At 40.6% G+C, this 24030-nt stretch overlaps 2 protein-coding genes across 17 annotated transcripts in view; one reads left to right on the forward strand and one right to left on the reverse strand.

Moving 5' to 3' along the window:
* LIMS2 (LIM zinc finger domain containing 2) overlaps window positions 1-24030 on the forward strand; it is a 54951-nt gene that overhangs the window by 14062 nt on the left and 16859 nt on the right. For 4 of the 9 annotated variants that reach the window (XM_026080044.1, XM_026080043.1, XM_026080045.1 and 1 more), the window contains 9 exons: window positions 2635-2794; window positions 5132-5198; window positions 5605-5725; window positions 15668-15817; window positions 16669-16819; window positions 17533-17625; window positions 18466-18514; window positions 18701-18776; window positions 19620-23639. In XM_026080044.1, coding sequence (XP_025935829.1) covers window positions 2639-2794; window positions 5132-5198; window positions 5605-5725; window positions 15668-15817; window positions 16669-16819; window positions 17533-17625; window positions 18466-18514; window positions 18701-18776; window positions 19620-19767 — 1011 coding nt within the window. In that variant the 5' untranslated portion in view covers window positions 2635-2638 and the 3' untranslated portion in view covers window positions 19768-23639. The other 5 variants (XR_003255815.1, XM_026080042.1, XR_003255816.1 and 2 more) reach the window with 4 other exon arrangements.
* On the reverse strand, window positions 4945-13436 carry GPR17 (G protein-coupled receptor 17). Of its 8 annotated transcripts, none has more exons than XR_003255817.1 (5): window positions 13277-13436; window positions 11291-11389; window positions 9088-9207; window positions 6251-8962; window positions 4945-5388 (listed from the first exon to the last, which is right to left on the reverse strand). XR_003255817.1 is itself a non-coding variant. In XM_026080051.1 (5 exons), the coding sequence occupies exon 5, from the start codon at window positions 8926-8928 to the stop codon at window positions 7894-7896; it is 1035 nt and encodes a 344-aa protein (XP_025935836.1). In that variant the 5' UTR covers window positions 8929-8962; window positions 9088-9207; window positions 10435-10521; window positions 11291-11389; window positions 13277-13436; the 3' UTR covers window positions 6195-7893. The 8 variants fall into 8 exon arrangements, 6 of the variants coding, with proteins under 6 accessions (XP_025935836.1, XP_025935833.1, XP_025935838.1 ...); XR_003255818.1 differs by lacking the exon at window positions 4945-5388 and having other exon boundaries at window positions 6195-6386; window positions 7031-8962; XM_026080051.1 differs by lacking the exon at window positions 4945-5388 and adding an exon at window positions 10435-10521 and having other exon boundaries at window positions 6195-8962.

Below are 24030 nucleotides of genomic sequence, written 5' to 3' on the forward strand. Positions count from 1 at the left end.
TGTCTCGACAGCCCTCAAATACTGTTCTCGGATCTGAGGCTCCTGACAGCCTTATTCTTATGAATCAGCCCSTACATCTTCAAGATGGTTCTTGCCARCACAGCCATTTGACTCTTGGCAGGATCTCTCCCAGGATAAATATGTTCAATAGAGTTTGGTATAAACTGTCGCACTAGTGAACCTGCACCTGCGCTCTTTCATACAGAGGAACATGGCTTTTCAGATTGCAGGCTGGTATTGCATACTGCAGCTGTCTAATGCCAAAGCTGTASTGGTTCTGCTCTTGCAGAATTAAATCAGCAGGTAGTTGGTCAATGGCAATGATGGGTACTGTTCTCCAGCTGTTGTTGAAGTGCACTTTTAATAAGTTCAGGATTTTTTTAAAAAGTTAATTTCATGTTTATAAACAACAACAAAAAAGCAGTAGATCATGCTTTGCTGTTAGTGTGTGGAGCAGAATACCTGCTATTATGTAGAAACCTGTGAGACTCATTGAAATGATTTTTCCTGTTTTTTCCATAACCCAGAGTAGCTTTTTCACTGATGTTAACATCAGGCTTTCTTAATCATGGCCACATTGGTTAGCTCAAGTCCTGGAGTTCAGGCACCAGATTCTTCAAGCGGGAACATATGTTTGTTGGAGAGATTATATTTTGAAGTTCTGGTGCACATTTGGTGTATGATTTAACTGAAAGTGGTGATTGAAAATGAAGCTGATTAGATTAAAGGAAAGACCTCTGGGCTTTGCTGCAAGCACAAATGTTTTTGTGTTTACCTATTCCTTTGCTCCTTGGCAGGATAGAAATGTTTCTTTAACCCGTGGTCCCTAGTTCATAAAGTTACGTGATTTCCTGTTTGTCCATAGTTCTGGTTCATGTCCAGGTTTAAAGCTCCCTCATACTGCAGTGAGGTAACAAGTTATAATAGCTTTTATGAAATCAGTACTCTGTTCTTGACCTCAGAACCTATTACCGCCCCCCCCACCCTGCTCTTTGTCACCCTTGGAATTGCCGGGGCGGAAGGAAGGCGTGTTTGCACTGAGCGCTCACTCCAGGTCACAGGCCAGCATATCGGTGCAGGTGTGATGCAGCCGGCTGAGCGGAGCCAGCTGCGGCACCGGCCTGGTTTTGCTGTCTCTGGAGTAGGGGGCTGCTGCCAGTGTTGCTGCCTGCCCATTCTAGTTCTGCTCTGAGCACATGACGCTGGAGTGCAAACTGTGGTGTGGTTTTGTAAGAATGCCTCTGACCGGAGGGGAGAGAAGCTTCTGCTACTGAAACGTGCGTATTGAGTTAGTATCATGAAAGAGGTGTGGAAAATAGGATGTTGGGTTGCAGAATCACACTAACAAAGGAATTTCAACGCTTTACTACAATTAAAGGTCTTTACTCTTTGACATTGAACAATGATGGTTCTGATTTCTATTTCAAAGTGTGTACAAAGAACCAGTTTAAATAGATTTGTATATAAAAAGAAAGAAGAACTATTTTACACCAAGCCTTCTTTTGTTTTCTATATATTATGTAGTTCAGGAAAACTATTGTACAAATATTCCAGTGACTTCAATAAGCTGGACCTTTTTTATTCTTCCATGTATAAAGCTGCTATCTTTCCAGTAGTGTAGAGTTCAGAGGTAGCTCAGAAGGCATAAGATAGTCTTTCTATATTCARAAGTGGAACAGTATTGAATTTTCATATTATTGGATATTTTGGAGGTTAAAGAACTGATCCCAACAGGAAACAGAGACTCTTTCCTTAGCATATATTTTCCTCCCTATTTGGATATGTGATACAGGATTTTAAAATGGCATTCTGCTAATATATACAGAACTTAGATTACTGTGACAGCAAGTATGAAAGTTTTGTGGAAGAGGTTAAGGTCATTCCATATTTTAGGGGAGAAAGAGGAAACAGTCCTTTGCAAGATTTCAAGTGTGGCTTTGGGTTTTTTTTTTTAGCCTCACTTTCTGAGGAAATGAAGCTGATGTATTTGCCCAGCCAGCCAGGGAGACTTCTCTCTTCCGTTACCTTTTTAACTTGTTGCCAGTCTCAGCTAATTTGTCAGGAAGGCAGAGGCGTTGGACGTGATTAAGTTCCTATGAATYTTGTGCACATAAGCTGATGGGTAGAGGGGAAAGGCCCCATTAATCCTTTCAGTGAAGGGAGACTGCAGCGTGAGATCAGTGCTTACTACACCTCAGAGAAACCTCACCGGAGCACATCCCRAGACCAGAAATCCAGAGAAGTCAGGATTCATTGGATTTGCTGCTCTCAGCACTACTGGTTTAGTTTAAGTAGTGGATATTTGGTATGTGCTATGAGCAAGATGGCATAATGGCATTCATTGGTGAAGTGAAGGGACTGGTGAAACGGTCAAAAATGTGCCATGGGTAAGTCTGCCACATGAGTTCATTCCGCCACAAGGGYGCTGCCTCCCCTGTGTGAGTTGTAAGAACATTATTTCTAACTGATGTCAGCGCTGAGATGACTCATTCACTGTTCTTTTTTCAAGTAAAAGGGAGTTAAAAGCAATAGAAATGTTGTGTTCATTGATGTTGGGGCAGTTTGGAGGATAGGGGTATACTCATGTGACTGGCTGTAACATTGCTCACGATCTTTCTCTTGTCTTCGTTCCAGTAATATGTCTGATGCTCTTGCAAATGCAGTATGTGAACGCTGCCAGGCTCGATTTGATCCTGCAGAGAGGATTGTGAACAGCAATGGGGAGCTCTATCATGAAAACTGCTTTGTCTGTGCCCAGTGTTTTCGTCAGTTCCCAGATGGACTCTTTTATGAGGTGAGACCCCGGTAGTTATAAACCTATGGAAAGCTGTTTGACTAATTGTATTATAAGCCCTATCCCATATGATGCTGACTGTCTTGGGCTCTTAACCAGTCTATAAAACTGAAGGTACTCAGTGTCTCTCAGGATTAAGTGTCATTCTTTGTCAACTTCATTTGCTTCTCTCTGCCTGTCTCTCCCAAGTTAAATGGATGTGCCCAAGAGAATAGATGTTTCAATTAAATGCAAGGTCCATAGCGCCCCACAGCTTGTGAGTGTAAGCCGTGAGCTGAAAAGTTGTCAGTGTACCCAGAAAGATTAAAAAGGGAGTCTCTTTCCTTTTCCTAACTCCGGCTGGTTTGAGCAAGTATAAGTGACATCTTTAAAATTGTATCAGGAAGCTGGCTGTGACGGATCTGAAAAATATAGAGGGGGAAAAATGAGGAAGGTAAYTTTAGGGATTTTCCTACTTTCTCCATCTTGTACAATTGCCTGTTCTTTTTTGTTAGAAAAAGAACAGGAAAGGATCTTCTGACATATAAGCCTGTAAAACCTGGAATGTATCAGTCTCGTGACAGAGATGTCACAAAGCTGTTTTCCAACTGTACGACTGACATATTTTGTATCAAAACTTGTTAGTGATTCCTCTTCCACTTCTTTTAGGAATGTGTAGCAGAAGAATTTGAGGCAGGTGACATGGCAGATGACATACACAGACTTCCTCTTGTCGTGGAGCCGAGTCAAATGGCTTCTTAACTCTATGCTAGTCCTACACTGTCAACACAGTGCACTCCTCTGTTTTTTGCCTTCTCCTGGGTTAAATAGCCTTTTCTGCTTTTCTTTGCATTTCTTAATTAAAATCAACCATAAAATTGTTTTATTGTTTGGTGKTTTTTTTTAAATGTATTGTGTTATTCCCCATAGAGAATTGCAGCTAGCTAGTTGAGCAGTCAGAAGGAGATTTTGTGAAGCTGTTTTCTGTTCAAGTTTGTCATCTCATATTTTCTTTTGATCTATCTAATTCCTTCTGGTGCGATCAATCCAAAACCGTGTTAGCAGATCAGTTGTCTCATCCAAGGTATCCAGGCAAATAGAAATTATTCAAAACTGAAATATGGCATAACAGGAAAGTAGATAATCTGAATAAAAAATACATTTTAAGACATATGCTAGTATACATCTGAATGTTAAAACCGAGAGGCAAAGCAAGCAGAAATCTGGAAAAATAATATTTCATGTGATTTCATTAACTTTTCTGTGTTATACAACCTGAATATTCTGCGACATGCTTTCATAAGTCTGCAGTTCGGATTTTATTTGGCTTGAACATGCCCTGTTTTTTAGGGGATTTTGGTTTCATGTGTATCTGTATGAGCCCACGCATGCTTGATCTCTCTCCCGAGTTGTACCTGTATCCTGGGCATTTACAGTTGCAGGCATAAATATGGCTCTAATGGAGTACCTACATGTGAGAACTAGAGATAGGTTTGAAAGTTATCTAATATAATAGGGTTTACATCCATTTTTCCATTCAGTGTAAGCAGAACTAATCACAATACTTATGRGTGCATACGGTGTATAAGGGAAGAGAAATATCTCCATTAAAAAGCAAGAAATTAAGTGAACTTACGGCAGAAATGAATTGTCATCTTTCTTGCAGATTTAATTTCTTTGCCCTAACCCTGCATTGCTAGCATTTTGAGGGGTTTCCCACTTAGTGTGTGAGAGAGAAAAGGGAAACTATCTGCATAAGAGGTGTTTGAGAAAGAAAACAGAAGATATTTTTTCATATTTTATTACAAATAAGTGAATTCTTGGCTTTTTTCTTTTTTTTTAGATATTTTGTACCAAACTTTTCCAATTGTGCAACTAAAATTGGTGAAGTTGTTTAAAAACGGGGTTTAAATCTTTTTACAGAACGTGTGCAAGCATGTATTTTGAATACCAMGTTATTTTAAACATGGTTCATTCTTAATTTGCAGTGAGTTTTAGCCTTACACAGGATGAATATTTCTGAATTACACAAAAAAATAAAGCAAAAAATTAAATTAAAGCAAACTGTAGGAAAAGGACTTTGGACTCTTTGAGGTTTTTATTCTCTTATAGCAGTGTTGCCATTGATTTAACTATTTGCTAAGCARATTCACCATGAGGTTGAAACCATATCTAAAAAGTAAATTTTATTTGATAAAATCTTTGGGAGTTTAAAACAGGTGAGAGGGGGATTAGAACCGAAAATGCTTGACTGACCTTGACCAACTGGTTATTTCAACCAAAAAATAATACCGAACTATCAGAACCTAGAGGATCTCGCTGATTCATGAGGGCTTTTCTYTCTTGTTTCATTCACAGTTTGAAGGTCGGAAATATTGCGAGCACGACTTTCAGATGCTGTTTGCCCCTTGCTGCGGGGAATGCGGTAAGATTTCCAAATACAAATCTATACAGCCTCATACAGCTGTGGATTTATCACGATGTTAAGTGGGAGTGGCCCTTCTTTTAGCRTTGTCTTCCTTTCAACTTGTGCATCCATGTCAGTGCAACAGGGCTATAGCTGCACAGCTGTGAAGTCCTCCCATCATTGCAGTGACATCCAGCCTTGTGTTGGGCTTGTTGTGGTATGTTAAGGAGCAGGAACTCTGGATAGAAACAGAGCATGATATCGGCAGTAATTTAGTCTATTCTGGTTGTGGGAAGAACTGTTTCTTCCAAAGTTAGAGTATAGTAGTTCCTGTGGAACTAAAAGGAAAGAATGGTGAAGGGCACCAGATTTTCGATACAACAACTCTGTGTATGCATCTAAGCATGTTGCTTTCCTTTTGTAGGTGAGTTCATCATTGGGCGTGTTATCAAGGCAATGAATAATAACTGGCACCCAGAATGTTTCCGTTGTGAGCTCTGCGATGTGGCCCTCGCTGACCTGGGTTTTGTGAAGAATGCTGGCAGGTAAGAGAGAGCAGGAGCTCGAACGCTTTTGTCAGTATGTTGTTGATATAGTAGTGAGAAGTTGAGAGTGGTCAGTTGGTTGTAAACTTGGAGGTGAAGCTTGTAAAGATGCAGAAGAAGCTTTAAGGAATAAACAATTAGAAAATGAAAAACAAGAATGGTATTCTTCGTCCAGTGAACTAGGTAGAAASCAGAAACTCAAATTTTAGTAGTTTGTGAATGGGTTCTGGAGTAGAAAGGGATTTTAGGCAAAATGCTAGATAGTAGGTGAGAAACAGAGTGATTATGTGATCCTGGGCAGACTGCTTATCAAGTAAGCTGCTGAGTAGGAAATCAAGGCATAGCAAAAGACCAAGAGTATAACACTAGTTTACATTTACTAGATTACAGTAAAACATATTCAGTATAAGATTCCTGTGGTCCTCATAAACCATTTGTTTTATATACAGAAATATAAAAACAAGTCCTAAAGTTTGATTAATGCATTTAATTGAGAAGTAAGTAATTAAAAACATAAAAGGATACTTGTACAAAAGCACATCATGATAAGAAAATAAAACAATCCAGCAGTTAGCATTCACTGTTTCATGATTCATAGTTAACGTCAGGCTTTCATATGTCTTGAGCAAAGCCTAGTCATATCCTGGAGTCTGTGTTCTCACTGAATGGTGAAAAGGGACAGGAAGGAAAAGGAAAGATTACATATTGGTACCCTGTCCAGCAGATTGCCCTCTCTAACTCCCTTTTCTGTTCAATTCTTCATGCAACTTCTGTGCCTTAGATTTTAGAGGTGGGCTTAATAGGTTTTTTTTTTTTTTTTTGACACCTAAGATTTTTAGATTGGGCTGTTTTCCTAGCACTTAGGGCAGTTTCTAGGTGTTTTGGGGGAAGCAGCCTGGATTGCAGCAATGCAAGCAAGATAAAGTATGTTTGATTTTGTAACTTACGGACCAGACCTGAAAGGTAAGATCTCATTCCTAAAGCATAGAAAAGGGATTTGTGCACATGCGTGTGTCTATACATAAAAAATATAACCCACTTATCATGATTTCCAGTAACATGTATCTCCATAGCACAGAAGTATTCTTCTAGAAAATATTACTGGAAACTCTGGGGATCTTTTTCCCATTCCTCATAGTACCTCATGATCTCTCCTTCCCTGGTGTGCCCCCCATTCACAGATGTATTTCTCTGGATGCAGTTTGTATCAGTGAGGATAGTTAAGATGATGTCTAACCTACTTTATCTGCAGCAAATTCATAGTCTTGCTAAATAAGTGACAGAAATTACATAATAATAAAACACCTCAAAGACAGGAATCTCTTCTGGGCAAACTGGGCTCCACTTCTTCATATGCTCACTTTTCACCTTTGCAAATGCTGTATTCCTAAACAGCCCTTTTCCATTCTTTCCATTCTTTCTTTAGTTTGAGGTTTATCAGGATATCTGATATGTTGCAGGGAACTACATAAAAGAGGCTCTGTAGTAAAGGCTGCCTGGCCTCTGTCTGCAAAAAGTCTTCAGGCCATGGCAAAGAACAGATAGAAAAGGTAGTGTGATGTTTATTGCTCGTCTCCAGCAATAAATGCTGGCAAGCAGTCTAACAATTGTGACTCCTATCTTAATTCCAGTCCTGGTTGGGTGCATTGCAGCATTTTGCTTTTTTTTTTTTTCCTTGCCAAAATTTAGCACCAATTTTCTGTCTACTATGTCTAAATGCTTTGAATTTGCTGAATTGAACTAGAGGTGCTACTATACTGTCTGTTCAGGCGGGTCTACCTCAGGAATGGATCTCTACTGCTGGCATGATACAGAATATTAAAGTAGGCTGTATGCTTGAGGCAGAGGCATTACTGAATATTTTTAGGGGGTGAATTTTATTTCTAAGAACCAGGTGTCCATTTAAGTGCCTCTTTGATCCCTTCCCAATTCTTCAGTATCCAGCCGTCAGTGTCACGTCTTTGAAATCAGTTGGGCTATTATTGTACTTCTGTTTGCCGTTTCAGTGGGACAAGAACATGTGATCTCTGTTGTCAGAGGTGTTCTTCCTAATTGTAGTCCCCCCAAACTTCCCTCCTCAGGAATGAGTTTGACTCTGAGTGGCCTGCTCTCTCGGCTGGTTTTGATGGAATAGTGTTCTTATGTGGAAGCAGTGGCAAGAATTATGTTCACAGTTCAGATTTGGCACTTAGTGAGCTTTCGTTTGTCTTACCCTCATACGTYTGAGGCAACATTACAGTCCTTTTACCACAAAACAGATTGCACAAAGCCTCACGGAATTTCTCCGCTACAAAAAAATACATGACTGGGTCAAGGGCACCGTTCAGACTGGTGAGGCAGGAAGTAATGCGGTTACCGAGTGCTAGAATACGCTGTGTTTCACAGGAAGTCTTGGTCCCATCATAATGCAGAATATAAATGTAGCGATTGACATGATAAGGTACAAAGCAAATCAGAAAGATGACTAGGACCATGATGATCATTTTGATTGCTTTTTCCTTTAGGTGTTTCTCGACTCTGTTCCCACTCTTCAGGCTTCGGATGATTAATAAGTAGCAAGTCACTGTAGTAACAAATGGGAAGGTGAATGCCACCGCTAAGGACACAAGAGCGTGACGTGATGCCTTTTCTCTGTAGAGCTGCAGGCAGACTGTTGCGTTGTTCACCTCTGCTGTCTGCACGCTGATCAGCAGGGGTGCCATTGCAACGGCAACTATAACCCATAGAAAGGCACACGCCAAATGGGCATAGAGAGACCTGCGGAGCTTGATAGACTTCACAGGGTGCACAATGGCTAGGAAACGGTCAACACTGATACACATAAGGAAGTAGATGCTGGCATACATGTTGAGGTAAAAAARAAAGCCCGTGAGTCTGCATGGGATCTCACCAAATGGCCAATGATTACCAGAAAAATGGTACACCAGCCGGGTGGGAAGTACCAGCACAAAGGACAGGTCGGCCACAGCAAGATGCATCAGGAAAATGTTGGCAGGTGTGCCTGACTTTTGGTCTCGGATGAAGAGCCAAAGAGCTAGGGCATTGCCAACAAAGGCCAGGATGAAGTCCAGGAAATAGAAAGTGGCAAAAAGGATGTTCTCCAGATGTGTTTCTTTGCCACATTGCTCTGAAGTTGTCAAAGAGAAATTTGATTGGTTTGAGCAATTGAAGAGCAGGCTTGAGGGATCTGCTGGGCCATTCATTCTTCACAACAGGTTTGGAGCACAAAGCAGAAACCTGAAAGAATTGAGACAATATCTTACAAAAGAGCCTGGTTTTGTGGAGAGAAACCCATGGGAATCTGCGATGTTTGCTGATACTGGTATTTAATAAGAGAGGTCAGTCTCAGTTATAACACTTACCTTAAAATTCTGAATATCTTTGGCTCAGCTGGGTTTTCCAGACCATTAATTCCTGTTGAAGGAACCACTATGAAGAGTTAGCTAGCTGGTTATGAACTTATGTCCAGGCTGTGCTGAGACCTGTTGGATGACAGAGTAGTTAAATGCTCATGTATTATGTTTATGGAAAAATGGAAGTGGGTACTATATGTCTAGCTAGAAAGTAATTGCTATGTTTAATTTTGAAATGCTGGGTTAGGACTGAAGAGCTCCAAATGAATCGGCTTCTCTGAATACAGATATCTGTTGTAAGACGACCTTGTTTAGAATATCTGTCTTGTTCCTAGAAGGGATGTAGGACAGGTCTGGTATTGGAGTCATTAAAAATGTTTCAAAGTGGAGGTTTCCTGAAAATCTACAGTGAGAATTATTTTAGTCTGAAGTCCTGTATTTAAGGCAAACACTTTTAGGTGCAGTAGCAGAGAAAGCTTTTCAGATGGGGGTAGCAGCATCTGATTTGAACAGCAAAACACACTTGGAAAAGGTTACTAGTTATGCCCATGCTGTTGGTTGTTGTCAGAGAGTCATCCCTCTCTACAGCTTTCCTCCTCTCCCAACATGACCATCTCTCTCCCTCAGAAGCGCCTGAGCTCCACTGTAGCTTATCCAGGGGCTTTTTCAAGTAGCAGCGTAGTAAAACTGGACATACTTTTGCTACTCTCGTTGTTTCCTGCAGGGTCCTGAACAGCATCAACTAAGTGATTAGACTTTCTGGGCACCTACCACAGCTTCGTACGCATTTATCATCTCTCAGTATAGGCAGCAGGGAAAGGCAGGTGGTCTGAATCTGCGGTACCGTCCCTGTTTCTTGGTTTCCTGAGAGGTGTATCAGTATTCACAGCAATACTTCATTACGCTCATAATTTCTTTTGTACTGATTGACCGTTACTTCATAATGTTCAGTGCATTTTTAAAGGATACGTAGCTAAGGAAGCTGAAAAAAGCTGAAACAGAGGAAACGTACAAAAAAGCAGAGAGCTGGAGTGCATTGTAGAGATCGCAACGGCAGTGTCAAGGGAAACTGGATTTGAAAATGCTTGGAAAAAAATACTGAAGTAATGATAGCAAAAGACAACAAGAATGTCCATTTGGCTTGGCCACTTGTTTTTTGTCTAGGAAAACTATGACATATCTGTTTTTTCCTTTGACATATTTGTCAGCAATGAAAATGTCTGTAAAGTGTTTTTTCTTTAAGATCAGCTTGCTCCCTTTCCCTCTGCTGATGTTGAGATTTTAAGATAGTTACTGATATTGTAACACAAAAATTTCAGTCTCGGCCAGAAGCTACTCTGTGTGCTGAAATCTTACATCGTTAGGCAGTTGATCTGAGGCGGTAGGCAGTGCATCCAGCTTCCCAACAGAACTTTTTATTCAGATATCTGTAGACATTGGTGGCTGATTGAGAAATGAAATTGAAATGGCTGGTTAGGAACAGACCAGTAATACGGCAAAGGGAAACAAAATTCCAAGGTAATTCCCATCTTTTGTTTGGCTGCTGTCACTTTCAGGTGGACAGAAAATGATAGCAGCTAGAGATGAATACACGCTGGACAACTTCTGCTTAGTTCACAGCCAAAGAGACAAAAGTCGACAGAAGGGAGGAGAACGAATGAAATTCAGAAGCTGAAATTCCTTCATGTGGCCACAGAGGGTCCTTCTTACTTCATGCATTGCTTATATATGCTGCATGTTTATGGCACAAAAAAGACTCGAGTTTTGAGTGTATGGGTACTTGCTGTCTGCTGCTAGCTGCATGCTTCCTTGTCGTCCTAGAGATGGCAACATACTGTTACCTTGGAGTTACTAAAGTGTGTATGCAAGGGAGACTGTACAGCCCTTTTTCTGAAGGTCATCTAATTCTATAAAAATACACCTCAACTCTTCAGCTACTCAGTTCCCATTGCTTACATGCACAAAAGGAAAATTAGTTCTTGCTCTTTTCTGCATGAATTTTCTGGATTTACAGAGGACCCTGCAATTGTTGTTCCTAGTGTTTATTTGTCCCTTAAAAAGTAAAATCTACAAGTATTTTTGAACACAAGAGTTTGAAATTTCTATGTGATGGTAACACTGAATACTTCAGTACATGTCTTCCCTGGATGGAATTAGTTTGAATCTGTATTCTTCTATTACATACCAAAGGAGGAACAGGCAGAGACCATACCTTTTTACTGGCCGTTGATTTACAATGGTACCTACTACTTGAAGTTCTGGCTAGATGGTCTTTTTTGTGACAAACAGTTTGTTGAAATATTTTTCTCATCTGCAAAAAAATAGAAGGAGGTGATCCTCATGCACATGCACACCTGTCAGATCTATACCTGGTTGAGACACCACTGAAAAAAGAGCAAATGCTGGATGGCACAAGCTTAAAAAGCTGAGGCAAGGCTGGTCTTGTGGACCAGACAGGGATGTCTTTTGCCTTGATGATAGTGACTTAAATCATTCCAAGAGGTGAAGCAGTAAGCAGAGATTTCTTCCCTGTTTCCAAGCTAAATATTAGGGGTTTAAGCAGTCTGAAACATTCTGTCAGAGTTCTCTCTCTGAACACGTTTTCACGGCAAAATACTGTAGGACAGAGGGGAAAGGAGGATGTGAGGGATATCCAGAAGTCCAGTGGATCAGTGACAAGAAGAGGAAGGCTTTAAACAGATGAAAAATGTAAACAGATTCTGTCTTTTAAAATGAATGTCTTCATGGGAGAGCTGCTGTTACCTCATTTACTTTTGAGAGGAAGATGGAGGGAGATATTCTTCATTGTCTTGTCAGCAATGATAGAAAAGAGAAATGAGTCTCTGTCTAATTTTGCTTAAGTTTTAAACTAGAAGGAAATTTTGATCAAATTTTTTGTTTTCTTTACAATTCTGTTAATCATAGCATAGTGCTTGACTGGTTCAGAGAAAAAGCTGATGTATTGCTGGAATTAAATGTTGAACTGGTTTTCAGAATTGAAGTATTGCCAACAAAAAGCTACCAAGAGTAATAATTGTTTGTATATCTGTAACTGTAGTCAGTATGGAAAGCCCTTTGTTATTATTTAAAGTTGCAGTTCTCTTTTGTGTGTTTCTAACCTACCAATTTAAAATGAATGTGTTTACTTTTAGGCTTTTTGTTTCTTTTTCATTTGATAGGCTTACAAGAAAGCACATTCTAAGTCCTTAAAAAGCTTGTTATGCTAGTCTGTATGAAAGCTCAGAGCAACCTAGAAACTTTCCCAAATATCCAAGACGTGTAGTTTGTGCTCATAGCTATATGGTGCAAGCGGCTTTGACCCCACAGACAGAACAACTCCTGTAGGAGTCTGGCTCGCTGTCCCCTATTTTCCGCTTGGATTGCGCTCTTGGGATTGTGCGAATATTTAGTGATTTCCGTATTGCTGAACAGAGTGCTATTATCCCAGGCCTCCCAGGGCTGGGCTGCAGGAGGCACATCACTGCTCATTTGAAATGCGTGCACACCGACCGTGTTTTATGGCCCTGTTTCTCCTCTGCTCCGAAACAAGCAAGGTATCAATCCACAAGGCTGTCRGGATAGACACGGTTACCCTAGCTAATTTAGGCAGTTTTGTTCTTAGGCCCACTGTAGATAAATTTGAAGTATATGTTAAGGTTTTCAGAGTTTCCTGTTCTTACTCCCAGCTAGAGGAGTTTCTGGTTTGGGAATATGTTTGCTTGTGCGCTTTTAGGATTATGGCTGTAGTGCTTTGTCGAATGGGAATGTTTCCTATCTTTCACTAAAGTATTTTTCATCAGAAATAGTCCACTTCTGACCAAAACCATTCTCTTGAAAATCACTCCCTGCTGAGCCTCCCAGCCCTCAGCGGGGAATACTGGTTTCTTGTGAACACCAGAGCGGCGTCAGAGAGTGCTAGTCACAGTATATGACGGTCTGCTTTCCTGGCACAGATGGATGGACATTAAGTACAGAAGTTTAAAAACTTTTATGTTTTGGAGGAGTGAAGTAAAGCAGAGTGAGAATAGCAAAATTATTCTTTGAACTTTTAAAAATGCTGCTGCTTCTTAGTTTCGAATATTTCCATTACGTTTGTCAGCCTGTCTGTGTGTGTCTTGCCGCCTCCCTGACACCAGCCGGAACCAGTGCAGCTGGCAAAGCTCCTTTGCTACTCTCCCAACAGAAGGTCGTCTCTTACCTGTTTACGGTGCAGTCCTGCAGGAGGAGTGTAGGGTCCTTCCGGGGAAAACCTCAGGGAACTCCTCCTGATGACAGCAAACCAAAAAGAAGCAGCAACGGTGAAAACAGTGAGATGATCCCAAAAGAGCGCACAGACGCAGACTCAGTGAGGGTGGAGAAGGGACCCCCTCTATATAGTGTCCTGCTAGCTCTGATAGCGCGCTATCAGCTCAGTCGCACGAGAGAGCAGGGGAGAGGACACCCCAGCGCTGAAGAGCAGTCTTCATTCCAGCTGAGCCCTTGGCACGGGGAAGCTGCTGCTGTTACAAATATGTGTATGCTCTATGAATATTCCTGTGTTCATGGTGCTTAGTGAAGGCTGCTGCTGAGCTCCCAGCTCTTAACACAGACTCCTTGGAGTCCTCTGATGATTTTGGGAGAGTGGGGAGAAGCATTGTTCGGGGGGAGTCTGGTATTAATAGACACAACAGAACATTTCAGAATGGGATAATTCCATACTGGTGGCAGTGGGGAGGGGGAGAGGGAGGGGGCGGCTGCTATGGTAACAGCTCAGCCTGTCCAACACTTCCCGTTGCGAGCAATAGAGGAGGGTCTATGGGACAGCGGAGAGGGTTTCTCAGTGGGGAGGGGTTGATAATGGTTTATCAGTGCAAATGGCTGAAGGCCCCTTATTCAGCTGAATGAGAGGGGTCTCTTTCAGGACACTTGCTTCAGGGTCCCTGCGTCCTGCCCTGTATAATTAGTCTCCATTTGACAGTGCTGAATAAAATTGATGCCTTTATGCTGAGATGAGCCCAGCTGCATGTTTCTTTATAATGGGGTGCTGTCTGCTTTTTCTGGGCTCCGTCTGGGAGGACAGTAGTTTCAGCCCTGGAGAGAGACTCTTGCTGACGGGAGGACTCAAGAAGTGGAGAGAATAATAATGATACTTAGCACTTAGACAGGCGCCTGCCAGCTGAGGGTCATAAATGTTTGAGGTCTCATAACAATATCTGTGTTGTATTCTTATCCCCGTTTTACAGATCTAAGGGTGATTCATCACAACAGAATTTTGGAAGGGACCCTGCAATGAGCCCACTACTTTAGCCGTAAATCTACCCTTTCCTTTTTAATTTTTCCTTTTGCCTGGTGTCTTTTGAGAATAACCTGTAAATCTCAGTTTCACATAGGATGTAGTGAAAGGAATTAAGCAGGCTTGTCTGTTTTGTGACAAACCTGCAGAAGTCATTCCATTGTCATTTTTATTTTAGCATAATTTCTTCCCAGCCCGCAGCATTGCTGCCAGAGGGGTAGGTAACTAAACTGAACAGGTTCCCCTCAGAGCTCCTAAATATTGGGATAGAACTGGTGGATTCCTCCAGCCTTTTCAGAAGTCTCTTTTATGTCTTTGCCCAAACTACTGCCAGAAATTTGGCTTGTGTGCCTGTACAGAGCTGTGCTTGTTGTTTGTTCTAGAACATGAGAGAGAAACATAGTTATGTTTCATGAAATTGTGTACTCCTTTATTTTCTTTGACTTATAACAAAAGGGGTTTTTGGACAGAGGACCTGAAATTCAGGTATCTCTTGTTTGTCCTAGCTATCAAAGACTAAGAAATCCAGCTGTAGTAGAGGCATTCTAGCACTGTGCTTTGGTTTGTTTTTTATTATCTCTTCTCGACTCCCCCCATTGCTGTAAAACCTCCACTATGGCAGGATTCCATAGTTATTAATAGGGAGAGGATGTTGCCACTTTTTTCCTTGCCTGTCTCTCAAAAAAGACCTAGCAGAACTGGAAAGGTTACGTAGAAGAATGACAAGTGATTGTAGACATGGAACACTTCCCAGTGAGGAACAACTAAACAGACAAGGATTTGTCAGCCTGAGGAAGGGAAGACTGAAACAAGATGTGACAGAGATCTGTAAATCTTGAGTGGCATGAAAAAGATGACTATTGATTAAGTGTTTATTATCACCTCTAATACAAGAACTAGAAGACCTAAAGTCAGCAGATAGAAAACAAATAAAAGGGGAAACCTCTTCATGCATTGTGTAGTTGAGATGTTTGCTTTTTGCTGTAGTATGCTGTGGATGCCAGAAGTTTATATAGATTACAATATGATTAGACAAATCTATGGAAAATAATCATCAAGGGATAGGAAATACAAATACTCTGGTTCATAAAGCACGCAGTATAGATCAGTGAATGCTAGGGGAGTATTCAAAGGAGGTATAACTCTGTGCCTGCTCTGTCTATGTATTCTTTCCTGTGCAACCTGTGTTAAAGACAGGACACTAAATTAAATGATGTTTAATTTGATCTGACAAGACACTTTTGGTGTTACTTAAAGTACATTGTTTTGGGGGGAAGACTTTACTAATGTTATCCTTGCTTTCCTTTGTTCAACCAGGCATCTGTGCAGGCCATGCCATAACCGTGAGAAAGCTAAGGGACTGGGAAAGTACATCTGTCAGAAGTGCCACCTGATAATTGATGAGCAGCCTCTGATGTTTAGGAATGATTCCTACCATCCAGATCACTTCAACTGCACCCACTGTGGGTATGTTCTCATATTCTAATCCCTGACAACAAAAGAGTTAGACAAACAATATAGTCAGTAATACAGTCCTTTCCAAGGCTTAAACTTTACTGCCTTCACATTGTCAAACAGAAATTCTATGAGAAAAATGAAAAGGATTTGGGAAAACATGGAAGAATTGTTTGATTTTGCTATTTGATGTTCTTCTATGTTAAGCTTGAATAACACCATTTTATACTGATGGTGAAAACAGTTCCTTGGCATGAACTTACCTCAAAGGCTATATAGTGGTGCTATAGTGGTGTCCAAACACAGCTGTTGACAGAGTATTCAAAATAGTTTGACTTTGCATTTCTGTTTAGAAAAAATGATTTGGGGAGCTGTGTGTCTGTCTGTCTGTCTGGTGCAATCCAGTACAGAACTGATACCTGTCTGAGTTACTTCTCACGAAGGCGGTATAATTGGAGCACAGTACTCCCCTAGGATGGGTAACTGCTGAGGAATAAGGTAAATTGTTCTGTGCTGAGCACTGCTAGAATGGTCCTTGCACCTGAGCTATGGCATTCAAAGACAGCTTGATTACATGACACTTCATCACTCCATGTAGGTATATCTCATATTTTTGCCAGAGCATCTAGCCATATTAAGACATGGTATTCTACATATGTTCTCTTGTCTGCCAAACTGAGAAAGCTCATAAAAATGAGTTGACAATAACTATATTTCACTAGCATAATTTAATATCTCACTATTTTTAGCATGAATGTTGCCAAAATGTGTCTGTTTTCAAGTTTAGTCTTCCAAAGCTTCATCTCAGACATTAAAGAGCTTCACTTGGAGTTCTTATTTCAGGGATGTGTTTGTGTTTTCAGGAAGGAGCTGACTGCTGAGGCCCGGGAACTGAAGGGAGAACTGTATTGCCTACCTTGCCATGACAAGATGGGAATCCCCATCTGTGGAGCCTGCCGCAGGCCCATTGAGGGGCGAGTGGTCAATGCTCTGGGAAAACAGTGGCATGTTGAGGTGAGGCTTCTCCAGATGCTTTCAGAAGGCATTTTGGAAGAGGACTAGTGCTGTTTGGAAGCTATAGATGTTTGTGATCCCTGTCTAGTATGAATTCACACAAAAAAGTTGCACTGAGAAGATTCTTGCAGAATGTGGCTTACTGGTTAGCGTTTATCTACTAGGGTTACATACCTCCTCTCCACCCCCGGTTAACAAGGTCATAACAATGTTGGAATTTGTAATGTAGACAGAGCCACCATGATTCTTGCTTTTTAAGCCTTTTCAGCTCGTTGTTTATATAACTTTTGGCTTGTCACAGCATGCCCTGAAGTTTTTGGTGATTCATGTGTTTAGTGATTTAAGCCTCCTAAGGGCTGAGCTGTGAAGGAGATGCTGTTGCTGATTTGAAATGCATGCACACCAGCCATATTTTGTGTTCCTGCGTCTCTTCTCTGAAACGAGCAAGATAACAGTCCACAAGTCTATCAGTGTAGAAACAACATGATTATCTGTTCAGCAGGAGTTCTACCTATCATTAATATAATGCTTAATTAATTAATTATTACCATAGGAAAATGGTGAGAAGAAAGAGGAAATATTTAGTCTGTCTGAGTTTCATTAAAGCATTAAGCCTCTTGTATTGAGCCATGAATTGCAGCCAGAGATGCAAGTCTTTCCCCAGTGATGCAGAAGTTGCTTTACCTGCCACTGAAAGGCTTTTTCTTTTACAGCATTTTGTTTGTGCCAAATGTGAGAAGCCATTCTTGGGGCACCGACACTATGAGAAAAAAGGACTGGCTTATTGTGAAACTCACTATAACCAGGTAAATTCTGCCACCTATAACTAGGTATTTGTTCTGACTGACAAATGCTTTGGTAATTTGAATTTATCAATACAAAGCAGTATGAAGAAATTAGAGCTTTATTAGAAAAAAAAAAAAGTTCTTGGTAGAAGTGAAATGTGATACTGATAAGAGAATAGAAGTGTCTTGGGGAGATTGATTTTTTTCTTTGTCCCATTGACAGCAATAAAACCCACTGACCACGTGTTGCTGCTAAAATCCCTGTAATTGTACTCTGAAAAAATTGGTGTGGACTTCTTGGATGACTACTGGCTTCTATTGGCCTAAGATAAATGATGTGCTGTCTAAAGCATAAGTGTGTTTCATGAGCCAATCAAAAAGTAATTTTTCTATATAACTGTAGTGAACAGCTATGAGTTCAGCATTTTCTTCTGTCAGAAATTAGTTTCTCCCTCTCTTGTGAAAGATAAGTGTTACTGTTTTAAAAGTAGCTCTAGGCTTTGTTTTGATGTTTCTGGTTTAGCCTCAGGAGATGTGTCTCCAGTAAGCATCGTACTCCACTGATTCTCTCTTCCTCAGCCACATGTGCAGGACTTAAAGATCACATAACAGTGGTAGAGTGTGAGGCATCAACAAAAAAGGTCTTGTAGGATTTAATGGTACAATATCCAAATGAACATAGACTATTTGGCAAGCGTATGAGAAGTTATTCAGAAGATTTAAATCAGTATATTTGGGGGCTTTTGCAGTGTCTGGGAATTCACTGATTGTTAGGATTTAATGTTTGCACCAGCTGTGTGATTTGGGGAGCATGAGCAGTCAGTAACATAAGTTCCTGTTCTTATTTCTTTTACTGTGTAGCTCTTTGGAGATGTCTGCTACAACTGCAGCCACGTGATCGAGGGAGATGGTAAGATTTGTTCTCTCCTTGTTTTGGGTCGCTGTCCCTGTTCCATTTGTCAGTGCAGCTGTTGCAGTCCCACAGTTGCAAGGCACCAGTGTTTCTGCTCACATCTGGCCTCATTTGAATTTGGATACAAATCCAAATTCAAATAATCCGGCAGTTTCCTTTTATTTTGTACTTTTGCTTTTGCAGTGGTATCAGCTCTTAACAAGGCCTGGTGTGTGAATTGCTTCTCCTGCTCCACCTGCAACATCAAGCTTACACTGAAGTAAGTCTGTGCTTATGGTTGGGCCCTGGTGAGACGTTTTGCCCCTAAGACAGGATATCAGCTTGGGGCAGCTATGAGCCAGGGCCTCTCTAAGGGGCAGTATGCTACCGATAAGTTAATCAGTAATGCCTTTTCTCTGTAGGGGCAGGGGCTTTTAGATCCCACTGATTTCAGAACTTAAAGGGAGCTGGGAGCCAGCAGCCTCTCTAATTAATTTGCCTTCATTAATCTATCCTGTAGGAAGGTTGGGTCAGGGGAGAGCTCATTGAGCAGTACAGAAGGAAGGCTCTAAACTTCAGTGACTGCCTGTCCTGAAATACCTGCAGTTTCCATCTCTCCTTTGTCTGGATGCTCTTCTCACTGATGGTATTGAAAAATTGCTTAAGTTATTCTGAAGGAAAATGTTACGCTAGTTGCTTCAAATAGGTAGAAGAGGGCAGAAGACAAGGCAATCCTACGTTTCCCTTTCTCAGGTTCAAACCCTTACCCTACTATGCTGGTTTGGCCCCACTGGCCTTGTATATGAAGGAGCTCTAACTCATCACGAAGAGGAGCTTTGAAGTGACATTTCCATTCTAAGATAACAACTTTATTATTCTAGACCGTTACGTACAAATACATAGCAAAATCTCGCTCCTTATTAAAGTAGCAGTACCAGAGGCCCCAGTTCCCTGATGAAAATCTCATCTCTGTACTTGCATGACCAGGTGAGGAAGTGAGGTAATTTATACGTGCAATAGAAAGCAAATAACTTCATTTATATATATACATATGCAGACTTAGATTAAGTCAGGCATACAATTTTCAAATATTATTTTAATAGCCAGTTTGTTTGTTCTAAAGGAATAAGTTTGTGGAATTTGACATGAAGCCTGTATGCAAGAAATGCTATGAAAAATTCCCTCTGGAGCTGAAGAAACGCCTGAAGAAGTTGTCTGAGCTGGCATCCAAGAAGTCGCATCCCAAAGCTCTGGATTTAAACTCTGCTTAAACAGGTCTGTCAGTCTGCTGACTGCACTCTTACAGTCATGAATTGCTGCTCGCAGCAACTATTGATCACAGAGGGAATTGTTAAGAACAAGTGAAACCAAAGACAAGTAGTACCTTTCCCTGCTTCTGCTAATGTAGCTTGCATCTTGACTATCCCTTTTCTCAAGCAACTGTCTGTTAACACTGGCAGAAAGAAAAATCTGATTTCTTCTTCAGCAGTTTACAGGCTGGTTATTAATTTGTTAATAACAACTTATTCTGCCTTTGTTGAATTGCGCACTATCCTTTCTTCCTCAATTGAACCATAGTTCTCTCTCCGTTCCTCTTACAGTCTAAGGAACTTGGAAGCACTGACTGGGTGTAGGGGTGGAGGAAATGTGTGGTTAGCTCTTTTTTGGTTAAAGTATAAAAGTTTCTCCTCTTACCCTGCATGAAGAAGTTTTATTTATTTTTTAAATCTGTAGGCAAATACTCTGAAAGCTGCCACACTTTGCTACATACAGAATGTACTGGTCTTTGCCCAGATTCCTATTGAGCATGCACGGACACTATACAGTCCTACTAGTTTGCAGGTTTAGTGGGTGAGCGCAGAAGCCAATAGTTATGGCGTCTGCACTGCCCACTTGTCCAGCTCAAGACTACTGTTGAGATAGGACAGCTGAAGAAGTTTGCTTTGCTGCTTCCCCATTCAGCAGTAAGGGGATTTCAAGCTCCATGGCCATGTGAGCCTCTTCAGAATTGCTGGGCTTTCTGTAAGTAGGAGGTGGCTATGGGAAAGGACAAATTTTGTTAGGAACTAACTCTATAACGTTCTCAGTCTGTTCTCTCCTATGTCATGGGTACTAGAACTTGGAGTGGACAACACAATGTGTGTCCTACCCACTGGCACAGCTGGCATTTCTTGATGTAGCGTAGCTGGAGCTCTGATTGTTCTTTTGCATAATGAAATCCAATTGATAATATGGTACTAATTTAAGCACTTCAGTTTCAAATACAGTCCTCTCACTTTATTTGAAAGGTGAGTATACCTTCTGAGGTCACTCTCCAGAAAGCCCAATGACATGAAGGTGTTTCTAATATTTACGGTTTGTAACAAATGCAGTCTCATGCAGAAAAAGCAGGAAATATTTTTCCTGAAACTTTAACCCAAATAAGAGTTTCCCATCAACTTTCTTCTTAAGATCTGAGTGTACTTAAAGGGAAGACCTCAGACATGAACATGTAAATTTTAAGAATACGGTTTTGCCTAAAGGTTCTTTCTGCTCTATAGTTTTGCTCATCACTGGTGCAGTTTCACTGGTTCTACTGTCTCTGCTAGTATAACCCTGGGTGCTGAGGAATTTGTTAGTTTTAAACATTCTCAGTATTTCTTTAGTGGTGAGCCATCAGCAGAGCTGTTCCTGGGTCCACCCGTTTTGTATAATCACGGTGAGCTTCTGAGACTTCTGGAGATGTGTCTCCTGGTTTCTTGTGCTGAACTAATCCGAGCAGCCTGAAAATCTCTTTCCCTGAACAGCAGGACACTGTGTCAGCCCTTTTTGCAAGGTGGACAGGATTGGAAGGCACTGGAGGACCACTGGCCCTTGCATGATTTAATCTCCTATAAAGTGGATAGTTTACTAAGTCATATGAAGACAACAGTTGGCCTTCCTTTGCAGCCCCAGGTGAGCTAGGTAGCAAGAAGTTAAAGCTTCCTCACTTTTTCTGTATGTGAGCAGCAACTGGATTGGGCCAAAATCTGAATAAATCTTAAAATTCTCCTCACTGCCATCACACTCTGCCCAGAGCAGATCTAAACAAGGTAACAGCTAAAGTACAGATACCTATTAGCATGCTTGCTGTAGCTACTGCCCATGAAACTGCACCAGTGATATCACAGSAGTTGTGGGAAATCCTGGTTAACTATGCGCAGATGAGAATCCCAAATGCAAGACCATACCTTAGATACCGGCTTTCCTAATTCAAATTTCCTTCAGCTGCCTTGCTTTTTGCTGTCATAAGTTACCATAAGCATTTAACTGGGATATTCAGCATCCACTATAACACTTGGGAGGGGAGATGGGCTTTAATCAAAGGTAGAACTCTTCCATCCTCTTGTGATCAGTCTGCACAGTAGATTACACTAGCACTAGCTTTTCTTGTCACTGCTTTAGGAGAACATGTGGCTAGTCCCTGTTCTCTTGCTAGCCTTTAAATGGTCTTACAGACAAGGGCACATAGAGCAGCATGGCTTTTAGTGCAGTAGCATGTGGCCACTGCAAGAACCAATCTTGTAAACCTATTTGGCACTTGGCTCACAGAAGAAAGCACAAAAACTACTGACCAAGACACAGTTCAATATATTATACAGATTCTTCTCGGCATAAAGCATGCAGCTCTGTTCCTATAATCTTAGTTACAGGCCGAGCCTAATGCCAAATCTGAGCAGCTGTGTATCTTCAGCTTCCCGGGAAGATGGTGGAGGAACACACAGCAGTATTACCTACTTTTAAATATGGAAAGACTATGCAACTAACAGGCAATAGATAATGTTCTTTCAGAGGCCACTGTCAAGTTCAGCAATGGAAAATGCATGTACATAGAGCTGAATGGAGTTATTTTTGTATTGCAGATAGAGACTTAGTGCGAGTTGGAAATTGAGTAGACCTAGTAAGCCTCAGCGTTCAAAAGAGAGTTGATACCATTCTCTTTGACAAACTGCTCAGTTCTCTAGGATTTGGATTCTGTCCTTATCTTCAGAGCATTTCCCAAGACTAGTGATGGAAAAAATCACCGTAGTCCCTGATCCTTTAATAGCTGGATAGTGATGTTGTCTTAGCATTTCCTTAATTATTAATTAATAATTTTTCACAAATATTTTTATTATACTCCAGCTGCCAATAGCACGCAGTGTGCAGAGTAACAGTAGTGCATATTACTGATGTTCATTTTGTGAGACAGAGGAATCAAGGGAATAGGAGAAAAAAAATTATAAAAAGTTTGAAAAAATGCATCTTTGAGTCTACATTTTAAAAAAGTAAGTAGAAGATACTGCAGACTTATGAATTCTCCTTAGTGTGTTGATAGGCTAACAGTATTGTTGTAAAGTCAAGATCTTGGTCAGAAATGTAAGCTTAAAGGTGCATGCTTTTTTTTTTTCCATTGCTGTAAACAGACACTGGCCAAATTCATCCTAGGTATCACACCACTGAAGAGCATAGATTTATATCAAGGGTGAACTTGGCTCAGAAGTCTTTCCTTACTAAAAGCTGCTGTCTCATTATATAATTTTATAGTTTACATTTATATTTATACATACTGAATTAAAATCACTAATATTCACTGAGTACACTTGAAAACAGTGATGCTTTTAGAAATCACACTATGTGAAGCTTATTTGTATTCAAAGGGTATGTTAATTACTTGCTATCTTTCTTTATGGCAAGCTAATCTGCTCTCTAGGGCTTGAGTCCTGGTCTTCATTTTTACAATAATCTATGCAACGTAGGTAAATATTGTTCAACCTTCTGTACAGAGTTTCTGAAGTCACGTGTTTTGTATTGGATTATGCAGACTTCTGTGACTGACGATTCTAAATCAGTGGTTAGATAGTAGTGGAATTGATTGCAGACAAACATGGAACAAATGCAGTTTTACTAGTCTGTAAATCACTATTAAGTGCTGAGGATGCTACAGACTGAGTAAAGGATTTAGCAGCTACTTCCCTGGGTTCATGCCTTGATGAGCAGGGCTGGATTCTGCACAGTGTGAAGCTCTCATTTTATTACACTTTGCTTGTGCTCTCTAACCAAAACATGTGACTGTGGATTAAAATATTGTAATACTGTACTTGTTTATATTCTTATAATAAACTTAACTTTAATACATTTTAAATCGTCACACTAAAAACAAATGTATAAAAGGCTGTATATTGTACAGTAAAAAAAGGAATCACATTTGCAATGCTGAGCCAGAGTGAGTCGCCTAGGAACTATGATGATTGCCCAAATCTGATTCAGTGCTGTGCTGAATTCAAGTTTTGGATCTCTGTTGCTTTTATGATGATGTGTTGGTTGATGATGGTGTGCAGAAAGGGGTATCATTCTTTTAGAGGTTATGCCATACAAATTGTACTGTGTCTATGAAAAGTAGATGGGATGCTATGATCATGTATAGACTGTACTAGATGTTTGGTAGATTTAAGTTGCATGGGTCTGGAGTGAATACTTCTTTTTCTTGTTGAAAGAGACATCATCATGGTTGATTTTCTACAATGTTTATTTAA

Source organism: Apteryx rowi, unplaced genomic scaffold (assembly GCF_003343035.1).
Source record: "Apteryx rowi isolate R43461 unplaced genomic scaffold, aptRow1 scaffold_51, whole genome shotgun sequence".
Lineage (NCBI taxonomy): Eukaryota > Metazoa > Chordata > Aves > Apterygiformes > Apterygidae > Apteryx > Apteryx rowi.